The sequence below is a fragment of the Toxotes jaculatrix genome, chromosome 18, assembly GCF_017976425.1.
Source record: "Toxotes jaculatrix isolate fToxJac2 chromosome 18, fToxJac2.pri, whole genome shotgun sequence".
NCBI classification, from domain to species: Eukaryota; Metazoa; Chordata; class Actinopteri; family Toxotidae; genus Toxotes; species Toxotes jaculatrix.
The window spans coordinates 87864-111720 of record NC_054411.1 but is presented as its reverse complement, the minus strand read 5'-3'; the positions used below and the strand labels follow the sequence as shown (position 1 = coordinate 111720).

Sequence of the window (23857 nt, the reverse complement as noted above, 5' to 3'; positions counted from 1 at the left end):
GCGTGTGCGCGGGTGATTGACAGGCAGAGACAGTAGAGTCAGACAGAAACGGACTTTACTGTTGCTGCATCATCATCATGGAGGATTTATTCTGTTACTGAGCATGCTCACTGCCTCCTCCTCTCCTCTCCCCTTCCTTCCTTCTCTTACCCCCCAATAGGAGTGATGATGGACGGAGACTCGGTCCCCCCCAGAGATGGCCCAGGTCAGCAGGAGCAGCGCATGATGGGAGGTGGGTGGAGTCAGTGCTGATCCCGTCAGGTCTGCTCTGAGGTAAATCCCCACCTGCTGACAGGAAGTGAGGAGTCAGCTCAGGTTCATTTACACTGAAGGGATTCCTATGAGAGGTCAGAGGTCACCTCAGAGGAGGAGATGAGGAGAGAGGGGGAGAGGAGGAGGGGGAGGAGAGGAGAGGAGGAGGGGAGAGAGGGGAAGAGAGGGGGAGGAGAGGAGGAGGAGAGGGAGGAGACGAGAGTGAGAGGAGGGGAGAGGAGGAAAGAGGGGGAGAGAGGGAGGAGAGGAGAGAGGGGAGGAGGAGAGAAGGAGAGAGGGGGAGAAGAGGAGAGGAGGAGAGGGGGAGAAGAGGAGAGGAGGAGGGGGGAAGAGAGAGGGTTGAGAGGAGGGGAGAGAGAGGGGGAGGAGAGGAGGAGGAGGGGGAGAGGGGGAGGAGAGGAGGAGAGAGGGAGAGGGGAGGAGGAGAGAGGAGGGGGAGGTGGAGGGGGGATTATTTCTATTCATGAGAGAATAAACATGCCATGAGTTCGTCCAATCAGGGTTCAGTTTGTTCTTAGTGTTTGTTGCACCTGTGATGTCGTCTGGACACTTGTCTCCTTCACTGTCCCCTCTCCTTCCCTCCTCCTGGTTTCTCCTCTCTGTCTCTGCCATTGTTGCCTCTCTCCTTTTCGTCTCCTCCTCCTTCAGAGCTCGACTCTGTTCGTTTTCTGGACAAACTCCCAAATGGAGGAAGAAAAGAGGATGAGCAGGAAGTGGAGGAGAAACAGGAAGATGGAGGTGGAGTGATGAGGAGCAGCTCTGAGGAGCAGCCGAAGAGGAAACAGGAAGATGAAGGCTCCAAGGTCGAGAAAGAGGCAGAGGAGGACCGAGAAGAGGAAGAGAAAGAGAAAGAGAGGAAAGACGAAGAGAAACAGCCAGATGCTCCCTGCTCCTCCTCCCCACCTCCTCCTGATGAAGAGGAGGAGCCCAGAGAAGAACAGACAGAGGAGGTGTTAGAGGTGGATGAGCAGCTGGATGGAGGCGACAGAGAGGTGGAGGTTGAGAAGAAAGAGGAGGAACCGGAGAGTCCTCCTTTGTCACAGGAGGAGCAGGGAGGTGGTGATAAACAGGAGGAGGAACCTAGAAAACAGAAGGAGGAAAAGGAAATCGATAAAGAGAAGGTGAAGGAGGAGAGAGAGGCTGTGATGAAGACAGAGGAGCAAGCAGAGACTCCCTGCTCCTCCTCCACACCCCGTCCTGATGAAACACAAGCTGAGGATGAGGAGGAGCAGCTGAAGGGAGGAGCTGGGATTTCAGCTGAGGTAAAAGAAAGAAGGGCTTCCTGCAGCTCAGAGCCTCCTGCTGAGGAGGAGCTGGGCGTCCAGGAGTTGAAAATAAACGCACGGATCCACCAAACACCTCCTGCCCCTCCGTCCTCTGAAGACCAGGAGGTCCCAGCTTATGAAACAAGCCCTCCTCTGACCAATGGAGACCTCAGCAAAGAGAAGGGATGTTTGATTTCAACAGCAGGTCCTCCCTCCAGACCCAGAGCTCCACCCACAGGAGCTGCCCCAGTGAAGAAAACAATTCCTCCAACTAAGAAGTCTGGTCCAGCTAGGAAATCAAATGCCCCTCCTCCCCCCACTGAAGGTCTGTTCTTCTGAACCCCCTCCCTCACTGACCCCCCTCCCCCCCCTCCCCCCCCCCCCCCAGTTTGTTTGCACCTCCTTCTTTTTCCTTGTCCTTTCTCTCCCTTCACCTCCCTGCGCCTCCTCCTCCTCCTCTGTGTCATGTTTCTGGATGTTAAAGGAACTTTCGTATGTTTTCGTCATGAAAGTGACACAGACTGGACATTGCTCTCACATGGCTCTCTGACCTTTGACCTCTGCTTTCTGTTTGCTGCCCCGCTCTCACCTGCGTGTGTCGGTTCAGCTTCACGTTCATCGTGTTCACGTCGTTTCTCTTCTGTGTTTCAGCCGCGAAGGAAACCGAAGACGCTGCGAAGGTAAAATCACCATGACGACGTTTTCTCTTCACACTCAGTCAGGTTAAATATTCACGAACAGAACCGACCACTGTGCGGGTCCTCGGCGGACATTAACCCTGATTGGTGCACAGAAGTTAACAGAGCCCCGCCCACTTTAAAGCAGCAAGATCAGCTGATGAGTCAGACAAACCGGTGTTCAGGTTATTTTGTCCTCTGTGTGTAAACCAGTGAGGGTGGACAAAATAACACGAACACATGTCAGTACAACACAACACAGCTGAAAACACACACGCACACACGCACGCACACACACGCACACACGCACGCACAAACACACTGTTCTTAGAATTCTTATGTCATCACTTCCGTGTGATCACGTTACTTCCTGTATGTTCGTGTTCTTCTTCTGTGAAAGTGAACTGAATCACAGTCGTCCAGGTGAACCTTAGAACAACAACAACAACACAATCACAGCTTTTATAATCACTCTGATGTTTGTGTGTTTCAGGCCTCCAGGACAGCAGGAGGCGCCAGAGCAGCCAAGATGATCTCAGCCAAGAGCTCAGGTACTGGACTGCACTGGTTCAACGAGTTACACCAGTTAGACCAGTCTCAGTCAACCTGTCTCTCTCTCCACCTGTCTGTCTGTCAGAGTCAGTGGATGGAGTCAGCAGTCCAGGAAGCCGCTCTCCTGCCAGCAGATCGTCCACTCCAAACAGAGACATCAAGAAGGTCTGTCCACCTGTCCGTCACCTATCCTCAGAGGTCTAACAGATGTATGGTGATGATGATGAGACCATCATCTAATGGTTCTGTTCTGTGGGTGGTTCCCTTTGGTTCCGACCATGAGTTTTACTGGTTGAACTGTTTTTTTACTGGTGGTCCTGAAGGTGGCGGTGGTCCGGACCCCCCCCAGGTCTCCCAGCTCTGCTCGTGGACGGACACCCCCCCTCACCTCCCACCCCATGCCTGACCTCAGCAATGTGAGGTCAAAGGTCGGATCCACAGAAAACCTGAAACACACACCCGGAGGGGGCAAGGTAACACACACACACACCTCAAACACACACACCTCACCGTGTTTAAACCCGCGGTGATTCCCGCCTGTACCTGTCTGCAGGTTCAGATCGTCAACAAGAAGATGGATCTCAGTAACGTGGCGTCAAAGTGCGGCTCCAAAGACAACATCCGCCACAAACCAGGTCACACACACACACACACACACACACACACACACACACACACACACACACACACACACACACACACACACACTTATTTAAAATCCAAACTCTGAGATAAATTTGTTGGATTTACTTGCAGAGAAACTTTGTTCTCATACAGTGTGGACGTCAAACTGTGTGTTCCAGGTGGAGGGAAGGTGGAGATTAAATCAGAGAAGGTGGAGTTTAAAGCTGTTCATTCTAAAGTTGGTTCTCTGGAGAACATCACGCATGTACCAGGAGGGGGAAAGAAGAAGGTACAAGCTAACACACCAACATGCTAACATCTCAGAAACAGAAGCATGACGCTGACGAACATCAGATAAAACTAAGATCTGACCTGATGCAGCGAGCAGGTCGTCCTGCAGGAGGCGCTGTAGCTGAAGTGTCAGGTCCTACTGAGCAGCCTGATGCTGCTTTGGTTCAGGGATTAATTCATCTCACTTCTGTCAATAAGAACAACACTTCCTGCTTATTTTTCACATTAAAAGCCGACAGGAAAGGAGGGACTGTCCTCCAGAGAGAGACGCCCCGCCATCAATCAAAATGCGAACATGCTTCAGGTGTGAAACTCCTCCCTCAGCGAGGCGTTAGCGTCCAGCAGCTCTGATGGCTGAGCGGGTTAATGTGGAGCAGATCATACATCACACATACATCACACACCTGCTGTTTTTAGTGTGACGTCAGTGACATTAAACACGTAAAGCTTTGTTTGTTTCATATTATTCACATCGGATATATATGTAAATATGTGTATATGTTTCAGCACAACATGATCTGTGTTACACATCATGTGTTGACAGATTGAAAGTCAGAAACTGACCTTCAGAGAGCAGGCCAAGGCTCGAACTGACCACGGTGCTGACATCGTCATCCAGCCTGACTCCTCCCCCCCTCGCCTTAGCAACACTTCTTCCCCTGGAAGCCTTAATGCTGCCGAAGCTCCGCCCCTCGACACCCTGGCCGACCAGGTGAGAGATTTACCTGTTCAGATCAAAAACAGAAATAAAACAACACACATTAACAACTTCCTCTTCCTGTCAGGTGTCAGCCTCTCTCGCCAAACAAGGCCTGTGATTGGATGACCCCTGTACCTGCAGACCCCAACCTCTCGTTACCAAGGAAACTGCCTGATGAAAGAAAGAAAGAAAGAAATTCTTCTGCCTTTTCCCTCGAGCGTCTTCATCACAGAGCAGATTGCAGGGATTTTATGAAGTGAAACGAAGCCCAGTCATTATCAGCCAATCACAGCTCAGTCTGGCAGGTACATCCATCCAGGTGTTCAGTCATCACAAGAAGCAACACTCAGATTGATCTGATAAAAACCCTGCTGTCTGTTTCCTCCAGACTCAGACGAGGCGAGCGGTGCTGTGGTTCCTCACTGATTTTACTACGTTCAGTCAGAAGCTTCTGAGGAAACAGCTGATCCCAGCTCAGCGCAGTGTCCTCTGACTGTACGCGGACAGGGGCTCGGTGTCCTCTGACTGTACGCGGACAGGGGCGCGGTGTCCTCTGACTGTACGCGGACAGGGGCGCGGTGTCCTCTGACTGTACGCGGACAGGGGCTCGGTGTCCTCTGACTGTACGCGGACAGGGGCGCGGTGTCCTCTGACTGGACAGGGCCTCCGGTTCAGATCAGGTCCCAGGCCTCATTTTAACGACGACTCAAATCCAGTTCAAGACAAAAGAGTTTAATTTAGCTTTAGCATCAAATGTTCAGCTTTTACCAGGAAGTTTCACACCTTCAGCCGCGAGGCGGCGCTCAGAGGAATCCAACCCGACACTCTAATCTGACTGTACGCTGTATTTTATTTAAGGTGGAATAACATGTCTGATGTGGTCAGTGAATGAGGTTCCTAACCACGATCTTCTGATAATAATCAGCTCTCTCGCTGTATCGCTCGTATCATACGTGAAGGACTCAAGCCCACAGGTCTGGGCCCCGCCCACAGGCCTGGGCCCCGCCCATATGTCTGGGCCCCCGCCCACAGGCCTGGGCCCCACCCACAGGTCTGAGGGGTCACTGAACGCTCTGTGGCCTTCACAGTCTCCTGATCTCAGCTGAACACCTGTGGGAGACTTCGGAGCGACCAGGTGAGGGAACATGTGGAAGGATCACGTTCAGAGACTCACAGAGTCAAAGCCAGGCTGAGGCTGGTCTGAGACGTGGCGACTGTAGAGTTTAACTGTGGCGTCGGCCACATGCTGCTGCACGTTGGACAGAAACAGCTCGTATTTCATTCTTTTGTGTCCCTTTAGCTTAGTTTGTGTATCAGAGGTCAGTGGAGCTTCACAGGGGTGAATCCTGGTCACAGCTGGATCTAACAGCAGCTGAGCATAAAGACTGGAAGCAGAGAGGAGACGAGAGTCTGAGCAGCTGCAGCCGCTCGAAGTCTCACTCTGAGAAAACCTCAGCCGTAAAAACCTGAAATAGGAAAAGCTGCCAAGGATCAAACCAGAAGAAAAACACTTTCCTGTGCAGACACGTAGAGCTGAGAGACTCTGTGAGAGATTTACTGTCTGACGGATCAGGATCTGGATCCGGATTGTTTCTCAGCTTCTGCAGACTGGTGACGCTGTGTATCCACAGCAACTTGGATGTAAAACATTTCTTAAATAGATTTATTTCTCAGATAAAGGGTTCCTGTCTGAACTGGTTGTCGAAGTCCTGGAGGAGATGGAACTGAGATCCATGTCTAGTTCGGCTCTGGAGAAAACAGTGAACATACAAATCCGTGCTAATGGACCGCCTATAGCCTAGCTTCATAAAATCCCTCCGATCACAGACTCTGTCTCTGATGCCACCTCTCAGCCAATCATCATCTCTCCTGTTTCTGAATGCTGAAATGCTGTACCTGACCCCCCGTCCCCGTCCCCCGATCACCACAGACCCAGAATGCTGTTTGATACCAGGTACCAAAACCATCTCACCACCTGTCGCCTGTTAAAGTGCTTTGTAAAAATAAAGTTTCTCTTGGATCTGATCGGACCTGATGTCTGTCTAACCTTTCTGTCCAACACTGTCCACTGACTGAACTGAACACTGAAGCCACTTGATGAGGACATCAGACAAACTGGAGCAGGACGGGATTCTGTCCCCCAGAACCCGACTGATGCCACAGTTAGATGATGATCACACAGGTCAGATTCAAACGAGGCCGCTGTCTGCAGACTGTGACACACACACACACACACCTCAGCTCTTCACTGTGGTCAATCAGTAAAGATTCTCTACATTAACTGTATTTCAGAGCGTATCACATGGAACATGAATGAAAACCTTCAGTTCTGTTTCACTGGCAGTTTGATTCATAAAATACTAAAGTCCAGTTTCCAGTTCAGTCATCGGACGTCATGGAAACGCCTGAACAGACTGGTTAATGAGACTTTTGTACGATAAGGAAGAAAATCAGAAGAACATGATTCAGGTGTGTGTGTGTGTGTGTGTGTGTGTGAGAGGGAGGCTGCTGATCATTATGTTAATTCTGGTCATTTACTTTTTTCACGAGTCTTTCTTGTCTTGTCGTCCTCTGCAGTCCAGAGTCCAGAGGGTCTTTAAGAGTTAGTGTCCGCCGTGTCTCTGTTACTCTGAGGTGACGCTGGTTTCCAGTTCAGACGCAGACCACGGTGCTGGTTCTGTTTCAGTCAGGGCCTGTGGACTCATTAACAAAGACTTTTACTCTGAAACACTAAACACAGACCAGTTTCTACTGATACTCTTCAAAATAAAATGTTATTTCTTGAACAGAAGTTTTAAATTAAAAGATGAAAATAAAACTGGTTTGTTTACAAAATAAACAGAAACCACATGTTTACACACTGTTGTTTACAAACATTTAAAGAATCTTCACATCTGGACAGATGCTGCTCACGCTGCACATGTTCAGCCTCAGGTCAAAGTAACGATCCAATGTTTGAACCAATCAGAACAACAAGACAGCCCGGTGTTTCCCATGATGCACTGGGGTCTCGGGGTGCAGCTACAATTCATTTCTGCTGTGGGTAATCAATAAGTGCTGATCAGCGAGATCACGTCCTGAGTCCGGAACACGTTACCGGCGGTCGCCAGGTTTTATCGGCTTACACCTGAAAACACCCACAGCTGCACACGCTCTCACCAACGCGTCGCTCGCATCACTGAACTGAGCCCATCTCATGATGTCAGCATGACATCACAACAGGCCAGGATGAAGTCATACTGAGAAGTACAGTCAGGTGACAAGTGAGGGAAGTTATGTGTCATGTGACCTCTCTCACCTGGTAAACAGGAAGTGAACAGACAGCAGTAGGCGGGGTTTACGTGTTTTTATTGATTTATTTCCATAACGATGATAAAAAGAACATAAAAAACAGCTGTGATGTCAGAGGAAGAGCTCAATGACATACCGGGAGGGCGGGGGCTCCAGGGAGGCAGCAGTCTGTTTCAGCCAATCGGGGGTGGGGGTGGGACCGGGGGCAGAGCTAAACCGAAGATCTCTCTGTCAGAATGTTGCCTAGCAACAGCAGTTCTTCAGTCAATCAGAGCAAGGGACGGGGCTTGGTTCAAACGAGGCAGGATATGGAGGGGGCGTGGTTAAAGAACATCATCACTCTCGGCCGTGTGGAGCTGCGTGTCGTCAGCATCCGTCATGATGCTGCTGTCCTGACTGTCATCCACCTCCGCCGCTAACAGGTGAGACAGACAGGTGAGACAGACAGACAAGACAGGCAGGTGAGACAGACAGGTGGAGAGAGAGACAGATGTGGTCAGTCATGTTTCTACCAGACAAAGTGCTGATGTGTGATGTCATCATCTCTGATAGGTTAAAATCAATGCACTGATCAACAGTCCACCTGTCCTCTGCGGGATAAACAGCTGACCACAAACTGACCAATCAGCAGGCAGATCACACGTTAAACCACCGGCTTTGATGGGTGTCAGTACCTTCGTCCTCGGGCAGGTATCTCTTATCGATGGCTTCTTTGATCTGGTTGTTCGCTCCTTTAGGATCCAGATCCATCGCCCAGCTGAAATTCATCAGAGCCAGGTGAGTCTGACCCAGCTTCTTATACACCTGAGAGACCAGGGGTGGTTAAGGTTAGTTAGCGGCAGAGACTGACTCAAGTTAAGATCAGTCAGTTTAACTCCATCATGTCCACTGATCTGTGACTGAGTCAGGGACTAAGACAGCGTCACAGCGTCCACTGACATCTCTCTGCTCTCCGATCATTGTACTGCACCTGGAAACCTGAGACTCCTGCTCACCTGTGGACGGGCTCAGGAGGAGTCTGCTGTCCTGAGCCTCATCAAGACAGTGACGTGTCAAAATCCTGAGTGACATCATCATTGCCTATGAACAGGTAAACTAATGACTTTGGATCAAACTCACACCACCTGAGTATGAAAGGATAAAGTCACAGGTGCACACCTGGGCAGAAAACACACCTTTACAGGAGCTGAGGCCTGTGTGAGCTTTAACGGTTCAGATGGTTCACATGTCGCTGTACTACACAGATGCGACTGACACTCAGCCACGTCCAGTGGACATGATGGGGTTAAACTACTACAGCTGGCCAGGGGCCAGAGGTCAGAGGTCAGGGGTCAGAGCATTGAGCTGTTTGTTACCTTTCCTATGAGAAAGTAAACCAGAGACTCTTTGGGAACGATCTGTTTCAACTCCTCCAGCTCCTGAAGAGCCGCCTACAGAGAGACAGACAGGTCACAGAGACAGAGACAGGTCACAGAGACAGAGTGTTTGATTACAAATCGATTTTCAGATTTGGATTCAACATGGTTTATTGTTCATTTCTATTCCACATTTACATGAGAATAAAAACGATGTGTCGAGCAGTAGTAACACGTGTGTGTGTGTGTGTGTGTGTGTGTGTGTGTGTGTGTGCGCGTGCGTGCACAGCTCCGTAACAGGCACACAGTGATTACCTTGTACTTGTCGTTAGCGAACAGTATGGACGCTCGGTGGAACTTGCAGAGCGGGTTTTTGGGGTCGATCCCGATAGCTCTGTTCAGAGTCTCTAAAGCCACATCAGACTTCTTCAACGCATGCTGGACCTACCACACACACACACACACACACACACACACACACACACACACACACACACACACACACACACACACACACACACACACACACACACACACACACACACACACACACACACACAATTGATTAATACATTTCTGCAGGAGGGGGTTGGAGCTACATGCTAACAGAGCAGTTGTTCTGAATGCACGGTGCTACATGCTAACGTACCACTCCGATGTGGCACAGCAGCACGGAGCTCTGAGGGTTGATGCTCAGAGCTTTCTTGAAGTGGATTTCTGCCAAGTTGAACTTCTCCTGTTTGTAGTAAATCATTCCCAAACCGTACCTGAACACACACACAGGAAAACACAGGAAAACACGGCAGTGTCACACCGATCCAGGTCAGGCTCATTCACACACCGACACATTTTATTTTTACAGTAAACACGTGTTTGGATGCAAACTGCAGAAGCTGTGTGTTCGTTACTGAACTCTCCATGTTTGAGTATCATGTGTTTACAGTGAAATTTGTGTTGGACTGAATGTTACATACATGGCACATACACACGTTACACATATTACACAGTCAGTGATAAGAACTCTGTGTCGTCTGAGGGACGCGCTCACACTCAGCACAGATAAGACTGCGGGTACTTCCTTCCCGTGACCTTGGATTAGATGATGTACAGCGCTCACATCCCACGCCTGACCCCGTCGCCCTGAGTCTGAGTACAGAGCGTAATCTCTGCTGTCATCAAGAACACAAACATGGGCCTTCCACGTGTCACTAACACAGACAGGCACATGCAGCTGTATGTAAATATACACGGAGCACCCAGCCAATCAGGTGGCAGCAGTGCAGATACAGAGGAGGAGCTTACTGTTCTCAGTTCTGATGTTTGTTGATGAGAGAGGTCAGAGGTCAGACTGGTTGGAGCTGACAGAAAGGCTACGAATCACAATGACAATGATAAATATGCACCGGTTACCACGGTTACCGTACCACGCGTTGTAGTGTCTGTTGTTGACTCTGATGGCGTTGCGGAAGCAGGCGAGCGCTCGGTCCAGCTCCTCTGTCAGAACAAACTCATGACCCAACAGAGTATACGCATAAGCAAAGCCTGGGTCCACCTGAGAGACAGACAGAAGACAGACAGAAGACAGACAGGAGAAAGACAGAAGACAGAGTGAAGGACTGATGACGCTGTAAAGACTCTGCACCTGTTTACCACAGTGCACACTGGAAAAAGTCAGCCAGCCTAACCTTGGTAACTATGGTAACAGTAAAAATGGTAACCATGGTAACAGCAGCTAACCTGGATGGCTCTCTGGAAGAACTTTATGGCGATGTCATGCTCCCTCTGCAGACTGAAACAGTTTCCCGCCACACACCAGGCCTGCAGAGACACACAGCATGAAACCACGCAGAGACACACTGAGACAGCTGGTCCTGTAGAGAAAGGTGTGGTCTGGACAGCTGTAGGTCTTACCTCAGGACAGTTCTTGTCCATGTCGGTCAGGTCTTTGGACAAGGCGGACAGCGCCACATCCTTCTGCAGGTGCCACAGCGTGGTCGAATAAATCTCCATCCCTTCAACTCTGTAGGACTCGATCCTCCGGACCTCGCTGAACAGACGCTCCGCCTGCGAACAAGTCGTAATGACAGTGTTACCTGTGCGTCGGGTGAGCGTTGCATGTGTGCATCACACGAGGGTTACCTGTGTGTACTCGGCCAGCTCGAAGTAGGCCCTGCCGATGTGAGTGAGGACCCAGCCGGTGTTGTAGTGCTGGGGAGGGAGGGAGGTCAGGATGTTGATGGCTTCTCTGCAGTTGTAGGAGCACAGTGCCTGGTAACCTCTCCCCAGTTCCCGTAGCAACGCCATCACGCTGTCTGAACACACAGAAAGAGGATAATCATGAATCTGAGCACTGTTCAAACATCAAATCTCCTGCATAACTTTCTGTTCAGATCACAGAAGCTCAAACCAGAAACCAGAGAGGATTTAGATTCACGATCACGATTACAGACACTATTATATATACTATGGATACCATGACTACGCTGTGTTATCAGTGGAGGTGATATCTGTAGTTTGGGTGGAGGCCATCACACCAGGATGGCTTCAGGACTGCAGTTACTGAGTCATCCTGCTACAATTGTGAGGAGGAGCCGCTGCTCCTTCATGTACAACCAGAGGAAAGACTCTGATCCTCCTGGACACCTTCTAACTGGGAAGAGACCACAGGATGAATCCGGGACATGCCGGGGGGGTTGAATACCCCAACGACCCGGGACACCTCAGGTCCAAGCAGGAAGATCTTTAGGATGTTGCTGGGTGGATACACCGCAGGAAAATGGGTGGTAGTATTTTTACCTGCAGCAGCTCTCTGGTACTGGGGGATCTTGGTGTCTGGTAGGCTCAGACTGGGATCCAGTCTGAGGATGTCCAAACTCTCATTCAGGTTGCTGCTGTTTGAGGTCTTTGCAGATTTACATTTAGTTTTCCTGTTGGGGATCTTTGTGGGAAACTTCATCTTTAACTTCTTACTGTTCTCCTGCAGACACACAGACAGGAGGTTGGTCACATCATGGACCTGCAGTACAGTATGCAGTGTTACAGCAGCTGTGCAGTACCTTGGCAGTAGAGCTGGCACTGGTAAACAGTCTGGAGCTTCTTCTGGGCTGAACGTTTGGAGGACCAGACATACTGGGACTGAGGACCTGAGGGGAGCCACTAAGAGACAGACAGCTTTGTCAGACAGACAGGTAGCACTGAGAGACAGACAGGCAGATCGCCCTTAATGAATATAAACTGTCTGTCTTTCTGATCTGCTGTTTTCTGAGTGGACCAGAGACAATGAGGTCGCTGCAAAGCCCTGTGATTGGTTATAGCAGTTACCTGGTGTGAGGCGCAGAGGTCTGTGATTGGTTGAAAGGGATCGGGAGGACATCTCTGCTGTTTCCACTCTGACTGAAGACAGACTTTGACTGACTGATCCTGGAGACAGACTGAGAGGGAGACACAGGTGAGGAGACAGGTGAGCAGCAGCAGAGTGTAATTACTGAAACCTGCGTGTGTCTGTGTGTGTGTGTTTACATATCGTACGTACCTTCTTGCTGGGAGCTGTAGTTTGCGTTTCCATGGTAGCTGAATAATTCTGTAGATACGTGGGGTCTCCAGGGCTTGGCTCCAGGGGCAGGATTCCAAAACTACACACACACGCGTGCACATGTGCACGCACACACACATTAACTTACTGACATATTCCCTGATCACAGCTAAATGCCCGACCCTGAACCCGAAAACCACAGACTCACCTGTACAGTGCTGCAAAATCACTCACCTGGGTGTCAGTGGACTCAGAGCAGCAGGTCCTCCCAGTAAACTCCTTCCGCTCTTGGGCTTGTTCTGTTTAGCCAATAAGGACCCGGCCGAGGCCATGGAAACCGTGTTACCCAGCAGGGAGCCGGTCTCCGGGGAGATGAGGGAGGAGTCAATGTAGGAAACCGACAAATCAGACGTCAGCTTTCCATTAGACGATTCTAAATTCAAACGATTCAATTCCTGAGGAAAAGAAAAAAAAAGAAAACCCTCAACACTGATGATCAGACCGGAGTCATGTCAGTAATCAGTTCATTTAACCTGATTAACCTGACAGAGTGTATTTATTGCATCTTGTGACTGCTGCTACAAACGAATTTCCCCACGGGATCAATAAAGTATCTCTTAATCTTAATCTTAACTGTAACTAACCTGTTACAGGGCAAGAATATGACCACGAGTTACCTGATTACCAGACCAGAGTAATCTGATTAAATGTGTGTTTGTATTTTGTACCAGCGTGTCCTGTGGCGTTTCCATAAGGGCGGTGTCTAGACGATGGGAGGAGTTCTGGGCGGGGCTTACAGATGGAGGGGGGGGCGCTATAGAAGAGTTCTGTAGTGAGGACAACCTGAAGACCTGATCTGGATCTGGTTTCTCTCCTGAAACACAAAAAACACAATATATGATCAAAGGTCACCAGGTGTGTGTGTGTGTGTGTGTGTGTGTGTGTGTGTGTGTGTGTGTGTGTTACCTAGGTGACAGAGGTTCTGGAAAGGCGACCAGAGGAACGGATTGAGAGTTAAACTTCTCTGGAAACAGTCTACACCTTTAGCAACACGATCTGTCTTGCTGCTCAGAGTGAGGAGACAGGCAGAGACAGAGAGACAGGTGAGGAATCAGAATGTCTCACATCATTAACACCAGTGACAGATTAGATAAACCGATCGTTGCCAATAAATGGCATACAGGTCAGACAGACATCAGATTCAGGGTTAGGCTCCACAGAGCAGAGAACATCAGGCTGAACACAGACCTGTGAGAGCTGAACGCACTGATGAAACAAATCAGGACCATAAAGATAAGCCAGCAACAGGATGTTCATCACTGAGCTAATCAAACAGCGGATTAGATATTTCTACATATCATCGACTCAGATAAGTTGCAGCCCGTTAATAAGGCGAGAAAGAATAAATACAGAATAATACGAGTGTTTCTGTTTGGGAGTAATTCCTCTGGATGTTCGCAGCAGATGATTTAACTCATTTGGTCAAATTTAAAAACAAAATACACCTAAACCCCCTGTAACCTCAGGAAAACTTGAATTGGGAAACTGGTTTGTTACCAGTAAATATGTCCCAGTAAAGAAAGAGTGAAGGAGGCGGAGTCTCCAAATTCTGTGATGATGTCATCTTGACTCTTCTGTTTATTCAGCACTCCACCAATCAGAACCTGCTCTCCTTCAGCCAGCCTGACACAGACAGGTAGAGAGACAGAGAGAGGGAGACAGGTAGAGAAATAGGAGTAGATTCAAAGAGAGATGGGTAGATAGAAGAGGGACAGGTAGATGTATTTAAGGGCTCCATTAAAATGAAGTCAATTAATAAAATGTTTCCACTTTTTCTACTGTTTCTACTGGTGTGAAAAAAAGGGTTGGTTTACTAGATTAACTTCTTTTAACTAGTTCTGTGTGTGCGTTCTTACTTGCTGAGTTCGACGCAGCATTTTGCCAGCAGGAATCGAACTTGTGGTGTGGAGCAGCTGTGAGCCTTCAGCAGTCGGTATGCTTTGTACGGCTTCCCCGAGCGGTAGTAACATGTAGCCAACAGGTAGAGAGCCTCCTCTGACCTCACTGACAGACAGACAGGTAGACAGACAGGTCAGCATGTAGCCAACAGGTAGAGAGCCTCCTCTGACCTCACTGACAGACAGACAGGTAGACAGACAGGTCAGCATGTAGCCAACAGGTAGAGAGCCTCCTCTGACCTCACTGACAGACAGACAGGTAGACAGACAGGTCAGCATGTAGCCAACAGGTAGAGAGCCTCCTCTGACCTCACTGACAGACAGACAGGTAGACAGACAGGTCAGCATGTAGCCAACAGGTAGAGAGCCTCCTCTGACCTCACTGACAAACAGAGAGACAGACAGACAGACAGGTGTTACCCTCAGCATAGAGTCTCTCAGCGAGGAAAACGGCGTCCAGGTAGGCGTAGTGGTTCAGAGCCTGCCACACTGCAGCCTGAACAGAAAGAGAGATTTAATATCAGACACTCATTAACTAGTCCTGACAGGTGAACTGATATTAACTGGTACTGACCTATAGACTGATGTTACCTAAGATAAGATTAGAGTTACTTTATTGATCCCCATGGGGAAATTTGGTTGTAGCAGCACAAGGAGCAATAAATACACTGTATATAGGAAAAACTAAGCATGGAAAAGAGAATGCAATATATAAACAGGAGGGGGTCTTATATACACATACATACACACATAGCAGCAAACAATTGCACATACATATATACAGTTAATGTCACTGAGGTTTATAGCACACCTTAGATGATGCATTAGTCCAGGTTTGTGAGCACAGCACTGACAGATACAGACGAGTTATAGAGTCTGATGGCGGACGGCAGGAATGACTTCCTGTACCGCTCCTATAGAGCAGCGTTTAGGCGACACATCAGAATGAATGTAGAAACACTGTCAGAGCTCTGAACAAACAGAAACCAGAGCTAAAACATGCGGCCGGTCTGTGACACACACTTATCGCTGAACTCATCAAACAGCTGACTGGATATTATTCTGTAGCATCACATTGAAACAGCAGCTACAACCATCGATGAGGTAAACTTTTGTTGGGGGTAATTCTTGTGATATTAACAACAGCAACAGCAGATATAACTAAAATTAGACTATGCTGATGATATAATTACTGGAGACGTGATCCACCTGTGACGGATGGCAGCAAAATAATGACTCTAAGTGACATCCCCAGACTGAGCTGACTTACATAAATATTCATGTACTGAATGTGTCATTAACATTAGGCAGTAAAGCCAGTTAGTTGACATTATCTAAAAATGCCTCAGCTAAACATTTTTTCATATGAAAAAACAAAACACTGTTAGAAAATGCAACAAAAAGCAAGCGAGACCATAATTTGTTACCATGACGTACAAACCCAGAGTTAATAGGTAATGGGATCGTTTTAACTGAAATAAACAAAGAAAAACCAGAAACTCTTTTGATCTGTCCAGTTTTACCTCACAAATGAATACTGCTGATGCACTTTAGCTGTCCTGTCATACACGACACTGCACTCTCATTCACACATCTCCACTACTGCCTTATCCAACTTTGATATTGCTATTTCATTAAATCCCCAACTTGTTATTTGGTGAAATTAATAGACCTTTAACCATAAGTACAATAAGTGTTCACAGTTTACTTTCACAAATATGGTGAGAATAATGGTCAAAAACAATGTAAAAAAAAACAAAAAAACTTTTTTTTCCAAATAATGTGAAACCCTTCCAACCACCACCCCCGGGTCTCAGACAGCAACTAAGCCCTCTGAAAACCCTGAGTCTGGTTAAACACCACAATGAGCTCCCACTGTGAACAGTGATGTTACTGGTTTTAGACCAGTTAGACACGATCACTTGCATGTCAACACGTCACAGAATTAAACAGTTTATTTCAGTATGCTAACGCTGATTCTGGTCGTGGTGTCACGAACATACCTGTGACCCAAAGTTTGTTCAGTAGATATTTATACTGGTCGTACACTAACCGTCAGACGAAAGTACGGCGTTGGTTAACTCTGGTTAACATGGCAGATAACCAGCTGAAGGCTAATGTTCACGTTAACCGGTAGCTAGCTGACGTTAGCTAGCGTTAGCAACAAGAGCCTAACTAGCTGTTGGTTAACTTTAGCCTGACTGCTGTAGCTGCTCTGGGGTCAGACTTCCCATGCAATCTGAATAAAACCGTAACCTCTTCATGTTCACGTGTAAGCTTAAAAACGGACTTTCTGAAAGTGCTTCACCTTATACACGGAGCTAGCCGGCTAACAGAACCCAACTGTTAGCAATCCAGCATTAGCAGACAATTAACTATTTCTTATTGTCCCGCTCATCAACAAAACACAAAGCTATTTCTTTAAAAACATCAATACAGACTGCTGATCGATTCGGCATACACAAACTCAACCACAGGCGGGTTGTTAAGGTAGAATACCAACTTTGATGACTGTTAGCGCAGGGTATTGTCGCCCTCCGCGGTACATTGTGACCTCGGCCAGAGTGCAGCGTAATCAGACCAACATGATAAATTAACGATAAATTATCGTAAACTAAAATACAATTTATTTATTGTGTCTACCCCGAAACAATGAACGGCGCCTATCAATCCAGAAAGCATCGTAAGATTTGTTCCATCCTCTTTATTTTTTAAGCGATACAACAATAAACCTCAATTTGGTAGGTTTTTTAACGGAGGCTGGCGTGACCGATGTGAACTGAAAGCTGACGTTAGCTAACGAACTAGCATTGTGTTAAAGTGTTGATCCAAACGCCTCCCGACAAACCAGACCTTATTGTAATGATCGGATTTCTACCACCAACAACATTAATCAAACGCTCCGTGCCACTTGCGGCGGGATGTGGGGCCTGTGGCGGAGGAAGAGTTCTCAAACCGCGGACCGGACCAGCCGCTGAGGCCGGGGCAGAGAAGGTAGCAAGGGCTTCATAAAAACTCGGCTCCCTGCTCATGACAACGACCTGAAGATGTGTTTTTACCTGGACAGGTTCCTGCAGCACCGTCATTCCGTTTGAAGACTCCGTCTATCAGTTCCTATCGTTTGTTTTCCCTCTTTTCTCTCGGCTCTTTCTCTACTTGAGTCTCCAGGAGGAGCTGCAGCCGAAGATTTGAACACACCGACCGTTACCAGACGAATTCAGCCGAACACTGCCGAGGAGTGTCGGTCAACGAAAGGAGCCGAAGCGACGGCGCCCCCTGCTGATGAGATTGATTCAATGCAGGAAAGAAACGCTTTTTGTCGCAACTGCGTAGAATTAACTACATAATAAGGAACCAAATGAAAATGAATCATTAATACTCATATTTCTTAGATGCTGTTCATCATCTTGATGATCCTAAATACTCTAGAATGAATTTCTGTCCAGTTACTGTCCCATTATTAGTATCATTGATGATTATTATTAGTCCTATTATCATTAGTCTTACTATTGTTATTGTAAGTCTTATTTTTAGTCCTGTTACTGGTCCTACTGTCTTCTTCTCCTGTGATGAGGTCCATGACTTATTAAACTCGTATAAAAGCCAGAAAGCTCAGCTTCAGTTTCCTGCTTCCTTTCAGAGACGTTTGAAGACGTCACTGTGGTTTAATCCGTGTTTTACTGACCAAACATTTAATAGATTCAACCAGAGAACAAATGTTAGAGGCAGCGCTGCGAGACACCAACCCCCAACACAGAACTTCATTTATGATTCGATTTTGTTTTTAGCTGTAGAACTCTTTATTGATGTTTGTGGTCAGGAGGACCTGTTCAGAGGTCCAGGCTCAGACCGGGTCTGAGTGGGTTTTACAGAGGAAGGTCTGAGACCAGAACAAACTGAAGACGATGAAATATATTACAAATATTATGACTTTCAGGACGTGAAGAAGAAAGAGCGAAGACACAACTGAATGAACACACTTTATTTCACTTGCTGACAATATGACATCATGATGACATCATCATTTCATCATCAGTTTGGACTTGAGCCCCCGGCTGCGGCTAACGCTAGTTGTCAGATTTGGCTAACGGGTGGAACTACAGGATAAGATCATCAACAGGAGGCTGAACCGTGGAGGGGTGGGGCTACAGGGTGCAGTTAGCTTCTGGAGAGAGTCGACATTTAGCCACTGTCAGGTACGTCTCCACCTGTACACACAGACATCATCATCATTACATCATCAGTACTTCCTTCTCCTCCTCTCCACCCTCCTCCAACACTATCCCACCTTGTGCATGTCCTTCTTGAAGCAGGCCAGCAGTTCATACGTCCGTCTCAGCGATTCGTCGGCTCCCAGACTCTGATAGTAGTTTCCATAACGAGCCAGCTGGAGGGCTGAGGGGTCTGAGAACATCTCCGTTCCATCCTGATTGGCCTGCAGGGTCAGGTGGTCAGTCAAATAGCTGCTCTGATTGGTTAGATCAGCTCAGCGTGCACGACGATGTGTGTGTGTGTGTTTGCTCTCACCCTGATCAGCAGCAGGATTCCCGTCTTTAGTTCAGACAGTTTGGGTGAAATCTGGTTCCGCTGAGCAGAACCTCCAGACAGAGAACGGCTGGAGAACTCCCAAGACTCAACCAATCGATAGGAGATCGATAACAGCTTCAGAACCTAGAACCAACCGATGGAACCAATGTGCTGAAGGTACCATGACTGATATTGTGTGGGACTGTCTGTGTGTGTGTCCCGTGTGTCCCGTGTGCCCTGTGTGTCTCATGTGTCCCGTGTGTCCCGTGTGTCTCGTGTGTCTCGTGTGTCCCGTGTGCCCTGTGTGTCTCATGTGTCCAGTGTGCCCTGTGTGTCTCATGTGTCCCGTGTGTCCTGTGTGCCCTGTGTGTCTCATGTGTCCCGTGTGTCTCGTGTGTCCCGTGTGCCCCGTGTGCCCTGTGTGCCCTGTGTGTCTCATGTGTCCCGTGTGTCCCGTGTGTCTCATGTGTCCCGTGTGTCTCGTGTGTCCCGTGTGCCCCGTGTGTCTCATGTGTCCCGTGTGTCCCATGTGCCCCGTGTGTCCCGTGTGCCCTGTGTGCCCTGTGTGTCTCATGTGTCCCGTGTGCCCTGTGTGTCTCATGTGTCCCGTGTGTCCCATGTGCCCCATGTGCCCTGTGTGTCTCATGTGTCCCGTGTGTCCCATGTGCCCCATGTGTCCCGTGTGTCCCATGTGCCCCATGTGTCCTGTGTGTACTCACGGAGCTGCGTTGTGTTTCGTGCTTGTCGATGGGGCTGATGATGTAATCAGAGTTACAGAAATCCTGCAGGAAGATTTTGTTGAGTTGACGCTGCTCCTCCGTCTGCAGAGAACTCTCCTAACAAACAACACACAGAGCTGCACAGTAACACACACAGAAATACACAACAGACACAGCAACACATAGAGAAGTGGACTCAGAGGACATTGATGAACCGTCCCCGTGTCCCTGTGAGCCGCTGACACTTACGAAGTCGGAGAAGAGTCTCTGAGAGAGCAGGTGGAGGTGCTGCACCCTGCTGACAGCGATGGTGAACAGACGCTGGCTGTCTGTGATTGGCTGAGAGGAGACGCCCAGAGACAGGACTGACAACAGGAGGATGACTGAGACAGACAGGCAGGCAGACAGACAGACAGACAGACAGACAGACAGACAGACAGGCAGACAGACAGGCAGACAGGCAGGCAGACAGGCAGACAGGCAGACAGACAGGCAGACAGACAGGCAGACAGACAGACAGACAGACAGGCAGACAGGCAGACAGGCAGACAGGCAGGCAGACAGGCAGACAGACAGACAGGCAGACAGGCAGACAGGCAGGCAGACAGGCAGACAGGCAGACAGACAGGCAGACAGACAGGCAGACAGACAGACAGGCAGACAGACAGACAGGCAGACAGGCAGACAGACAGGCAGACAGACAGGCAGACAGACAGAGGAGTATATGATGTGACTTCACAGTTAAACTGGTTGTAGAGCTTGAAGACATTTCACTCTCAGAGACGTCTTCATTTCTGAACCGGTCGTGTCTCATTGAGGACAAGACACAAAACAGAAGATGAATAAAACTACATTTAAAATAATAACTTTTCTGATCCGTGTCAGGTCTGGGTTAGGACACTGAAGCAGCCCCGACAAAATCTAAAATCGTTTTTGTCTCACCTCTGTCCATAGCTGGTCTGCGTTCAGTTCTGGTTCTGGTCTGAGTTCTCTGTGCGTTGTGATTGCTTCAGTTCAGATGTTTGTGGTTTTATAGCAGAAAACTCGATGATTAAATTCATGAAAGAAACATGAAACGAACAAACAGCCTCCACGTGTTTGTGTGTGTGTGTGGCCTCTATTGAACATTAACAGCTTAATAATAATATTTATAGAACATTAAATCTGACTGTGAGATGAAAACATGGAGGAATTTATAAATTATTTTATTTATATTTATATACACATGTACACACACACACACACACACACACACACACACACACACACACACACACACACACACACACACACACACAGTGAGAAAAAAACAGAAACATTTCAAAACAAGAAGTTCTGTAACATGAAGGAGAAAGATTTCAGGCTCTGATCTGTTCCTGGGTCAAAGGTCACATTATTATTCAGACTAAAGACCACACCATCACAAGAAGACGACATCACACTCAGTTCTCCTCTGATCCGTGAGTCCTGTCAGAGGACGGCTGTGCTGTGGTGTCTCAGAGGACAAGGAGCAGCATGTCTCAGGAGGGAAACGACGGCCAGTGGTACCTGAAATGTGTGAGTGAGGTGAACATTAACGAGTCCTAAAGCAGCAGAAAACGTTTTCGTCGTGTTTGCTTCAGGTTTGTGTTGCAGCTGTTTCTGTTTGATGATCCAGATCCTGTTTCTGCTGTTCATCTTCTTTACAGAGAACAAATGAATCCTTCATGTTTCAGCGTGGAACAGTGGGATTTAGAAATGTCTAACATCTGACCCGTTACGTCAGTACCAACACTGCAGCATAGAAATACTCTACTATTAAAAACAAGTCCAAGTCCTGGATCCAACATTTTACTGAAGTAAAAATACAAAAGTATTAACAGTAAAATGAAAAGTACAAGAAGTAAAAGTATCATCATGTGTGTCACTGTGTCTCAGTGATGGAAACTCCTCAAAACCCAAAATACAAAAACAAGTTCCCACGTGAGACAAATCATTGAATGTGTCAGCTTTTCTCTCCTCGCAGCTGAAACCTTTCTGTACGCAGGAGCACAGTCTGCAGTCAGGTGAAGGAATCACAGCCGAGTGTGAGCTTGCCTCTGTTCACTGAAAATAAACACGGCCCTCTGCTTTTACTGATGTTCAGTTATGAAGGAATAAACCAATAAAGGTTTTTGAAATGGTTTAAATGTGATAAAATGTTTTTTAAACTAATGAATGCCAGTAGTTTTTTAACAGTTTGACAGATTCAGTCCAGCTGAGGAAACAGAAAAACGTTGGACACTGGATTCACAGGAAACACAAACTGCTGTAAACCTGCTTTCAGACGCAGAGTGAGATGTTTGATGTTTTTGTCCTCAGAGCTGTGAATTTATTCAGAGCTGTCACTGATCTGAGGTCAGACATTCAGCAGTTACATCACAGGAAAATGAATGAATTCAGCTCCGCCTGACACCGAGGCGACCGCCTGTGATGCATGTTAAAGACGTGGGACAACAACCTGACAGTTCACCAACAACAACAGTGACTTTCAAAATGTCTCATCAGTGAAAAATAAAGTGGATTGTTTTCTTTTTTAGAAAATTCTAATTAAAGTAAGTTAGAGACATTGTTGACTTAGTTGCAGACACTTCCCAGCATGCACTGCAGGAAGGTTAAAATTCTCCAAAAAACATGATTTTTCTGATGTGAAGTGTCACGATGGAGGTTTGTCGTGCATCGTTTCATTCACACGCAGTCGACTTATTCTGACTCAACGCAAGTAAAAACTCAGTATTGGACAAATTCAAAGTCTAAAAGACGCAGAGACACACTGATGATGGACAGACAGCTGGACACATTTACAGAGTCGTGTTAAATCTGATGGACTCACACTGTATCTGTTCCAATGAGCTGAACCTGCTCTTACTGTATACTGACTGTGTGTGTGTGTGTTGTATATTAACGACGTGTGTTGTATGATACTAATCTGTGTTGTGATGTGTGAGTGTGTCTGACCTTCAGGTTGTTTGTCTCAGTTTGAATATTAACAATTTAACAGCAGAAACAAACTCATTCATCTAAACAAACCTCCATCATTTCATCACACACACACACACACGTCACAAAAAGAGCAAAAATAAATAAATAATGAAACGAAAGCATCAGATAAATATTCGGTGTTTCACGCCACGTGTTAACACGCCTTCAACACATCATCCGTCCACACGGGGTCATTGTGTGTTTCGGCTCTTTTCTCTTTGGAGGCGGACCAAACTGAGGACACCCGGACGGATGAGAAGCTCCGCCCTGTCCTTCAGAGAACCCAATCCCTCGGGTCTGAATTCATCCTGCAACAGGATCGTGACCCCAACACCTCAGAGCTCTGAAAGAACCACTGAGGCACCAGAGACGACCAGAGAGTCCAGACCGCCATGGAGCCAAGCATTCGGTGAGAGGACAGCCTGTGGTCCACAGCTCTGTGGAGTCCGTCCAGCTCCAGTCCTGTTTATCAGCCAAACGGGGAAAAAAACTAAAACGGATTCTTAAATTCATCCGCATCTTTTAAAGATTCTTTTCAAACTGTTAAACCAATAATATTATTTTTAATGGAAATATTAGTTTTACATTTAAAACAAATGTAAATCAGAAACATCTTGATGAGCGGTTTCAGACTGGACTAACCGAAGTTACCCGAATCCTGTGTTCTGTCATCTGGTCAGTGCAGGATGTGGTGAAGGAGCCAGGTCTCTGATTTCCTGTCGGTGAGTGACACCGGCATCATCCGTTCCATTTTCCTGCGACCGGACATTAGACAGAAGTCTACTCAGAGGACACTGAGGGGAGACACGGTCTGAAGCTGCACGTCCTTTAATTTAAAATGCTTCACCTTTTAAATCTCATTTCAGCTTTTAAATGTAGTTACAGGCGTATTTATCATTTTCACCTCATTCAGAACAAAAAATTCAAATTTACTTATTAAAACGATCGTTACACAGATCAGACGCACCGAGTGAGTGTGTGTGTGTGTGTGTGTGTGTGTGTGTGTGTGTGTGGTGTGTTTGTGTGTGTGTGTGTGTTAGCAGCTGTTCCTCTTCTTGTCTTTCTCTTTGAACTTTGACCATTTGGATCTGAC

General features: G+C 47.6%; 3 protein-coding genes across 3 annotated transcripts; 1 reads left to right on the top strand and 2 right to left on the bottom strand.

The window, feature by feature from the left end:
* Positions 1-1418: 1418 nt before the first annotated feature.
* On the top strand, positions 1419-4709 carry maptb (microtubule-associated protein tau b). Its single transcript, XM_041062219.1, has 9 exons — positions 1419-1863; positions 2190-2218; positions 2709-2766; positions 2853-2932; positions 3091-3240; positions 3321-3402; positions 3571-3680; positions 4227-4394; positions 4468-4709. Exons 1-9 carry the CDS (start codon positions 1419-1421, stop codon positions 4498-4500), a joined length of 1155 nt encoding a protein of 384 aa, XP_040918153.1. The 3' UTR covers positions 4501-4709.
* Positions 4710-7713: 3004 nt separating this feature from the next.
* Positions 7714-17721, bottom strand: cdc27 (cell division cycle 27). The gene is made up of 20 exons (XM_041063395.1): positions 17578-17721; positions 14939-15014; positions 14477-14624; positions 14118-14243; positions 13527-13624; positions 13289-13434; positions 12795-13015; positions 12561-12660; positions 12350-12459; positions 12085-12184; positions 11825-12005; positions 11168-11340; positions 10940-11092; positions 10766-10846; positions 10453-10580; positions 9678-9795; positions 9344-9472; positions 9029-9103; positions 8348-8477; positions 7714-8088 (listed from the first exon to the last, which is right to left on the bottom strand). Exons 1-20 carry the CDS (start codon positions 17602-17604, stop codon positions 7997-7999), a joined length of 2412 nt encoding a protein of 803 aa, XP_040919329.1. The 5' UTR covers positions 17605-17721; the 3' UTR covers positions 7714-7996.
* A 942-nt stretch (positions 17722-18663) lies between these two features.
* gh1 (growth hormone 1) lies at positions 18664-20716 on the bottom strand. The gene is made up of 6 exons (XM_041062256.1): positions 20707-20716; positions 20014-20147; positions 19765-19881; positions 19046-19189; positions 18807-18953; positions 18664-18726 (listed from the first exon to the last, which is right to left on the bottom strand). The coding sequence occupies exons 1-6, from the start codon at positions 20714-20716 to the stop codon at positions 18664-18666; spliced, it is 615 nt and encodes a 204-aa protein (XP_040918190.1).
* Positions 20717-23857: the final 3141 nt, after the last annotated feature.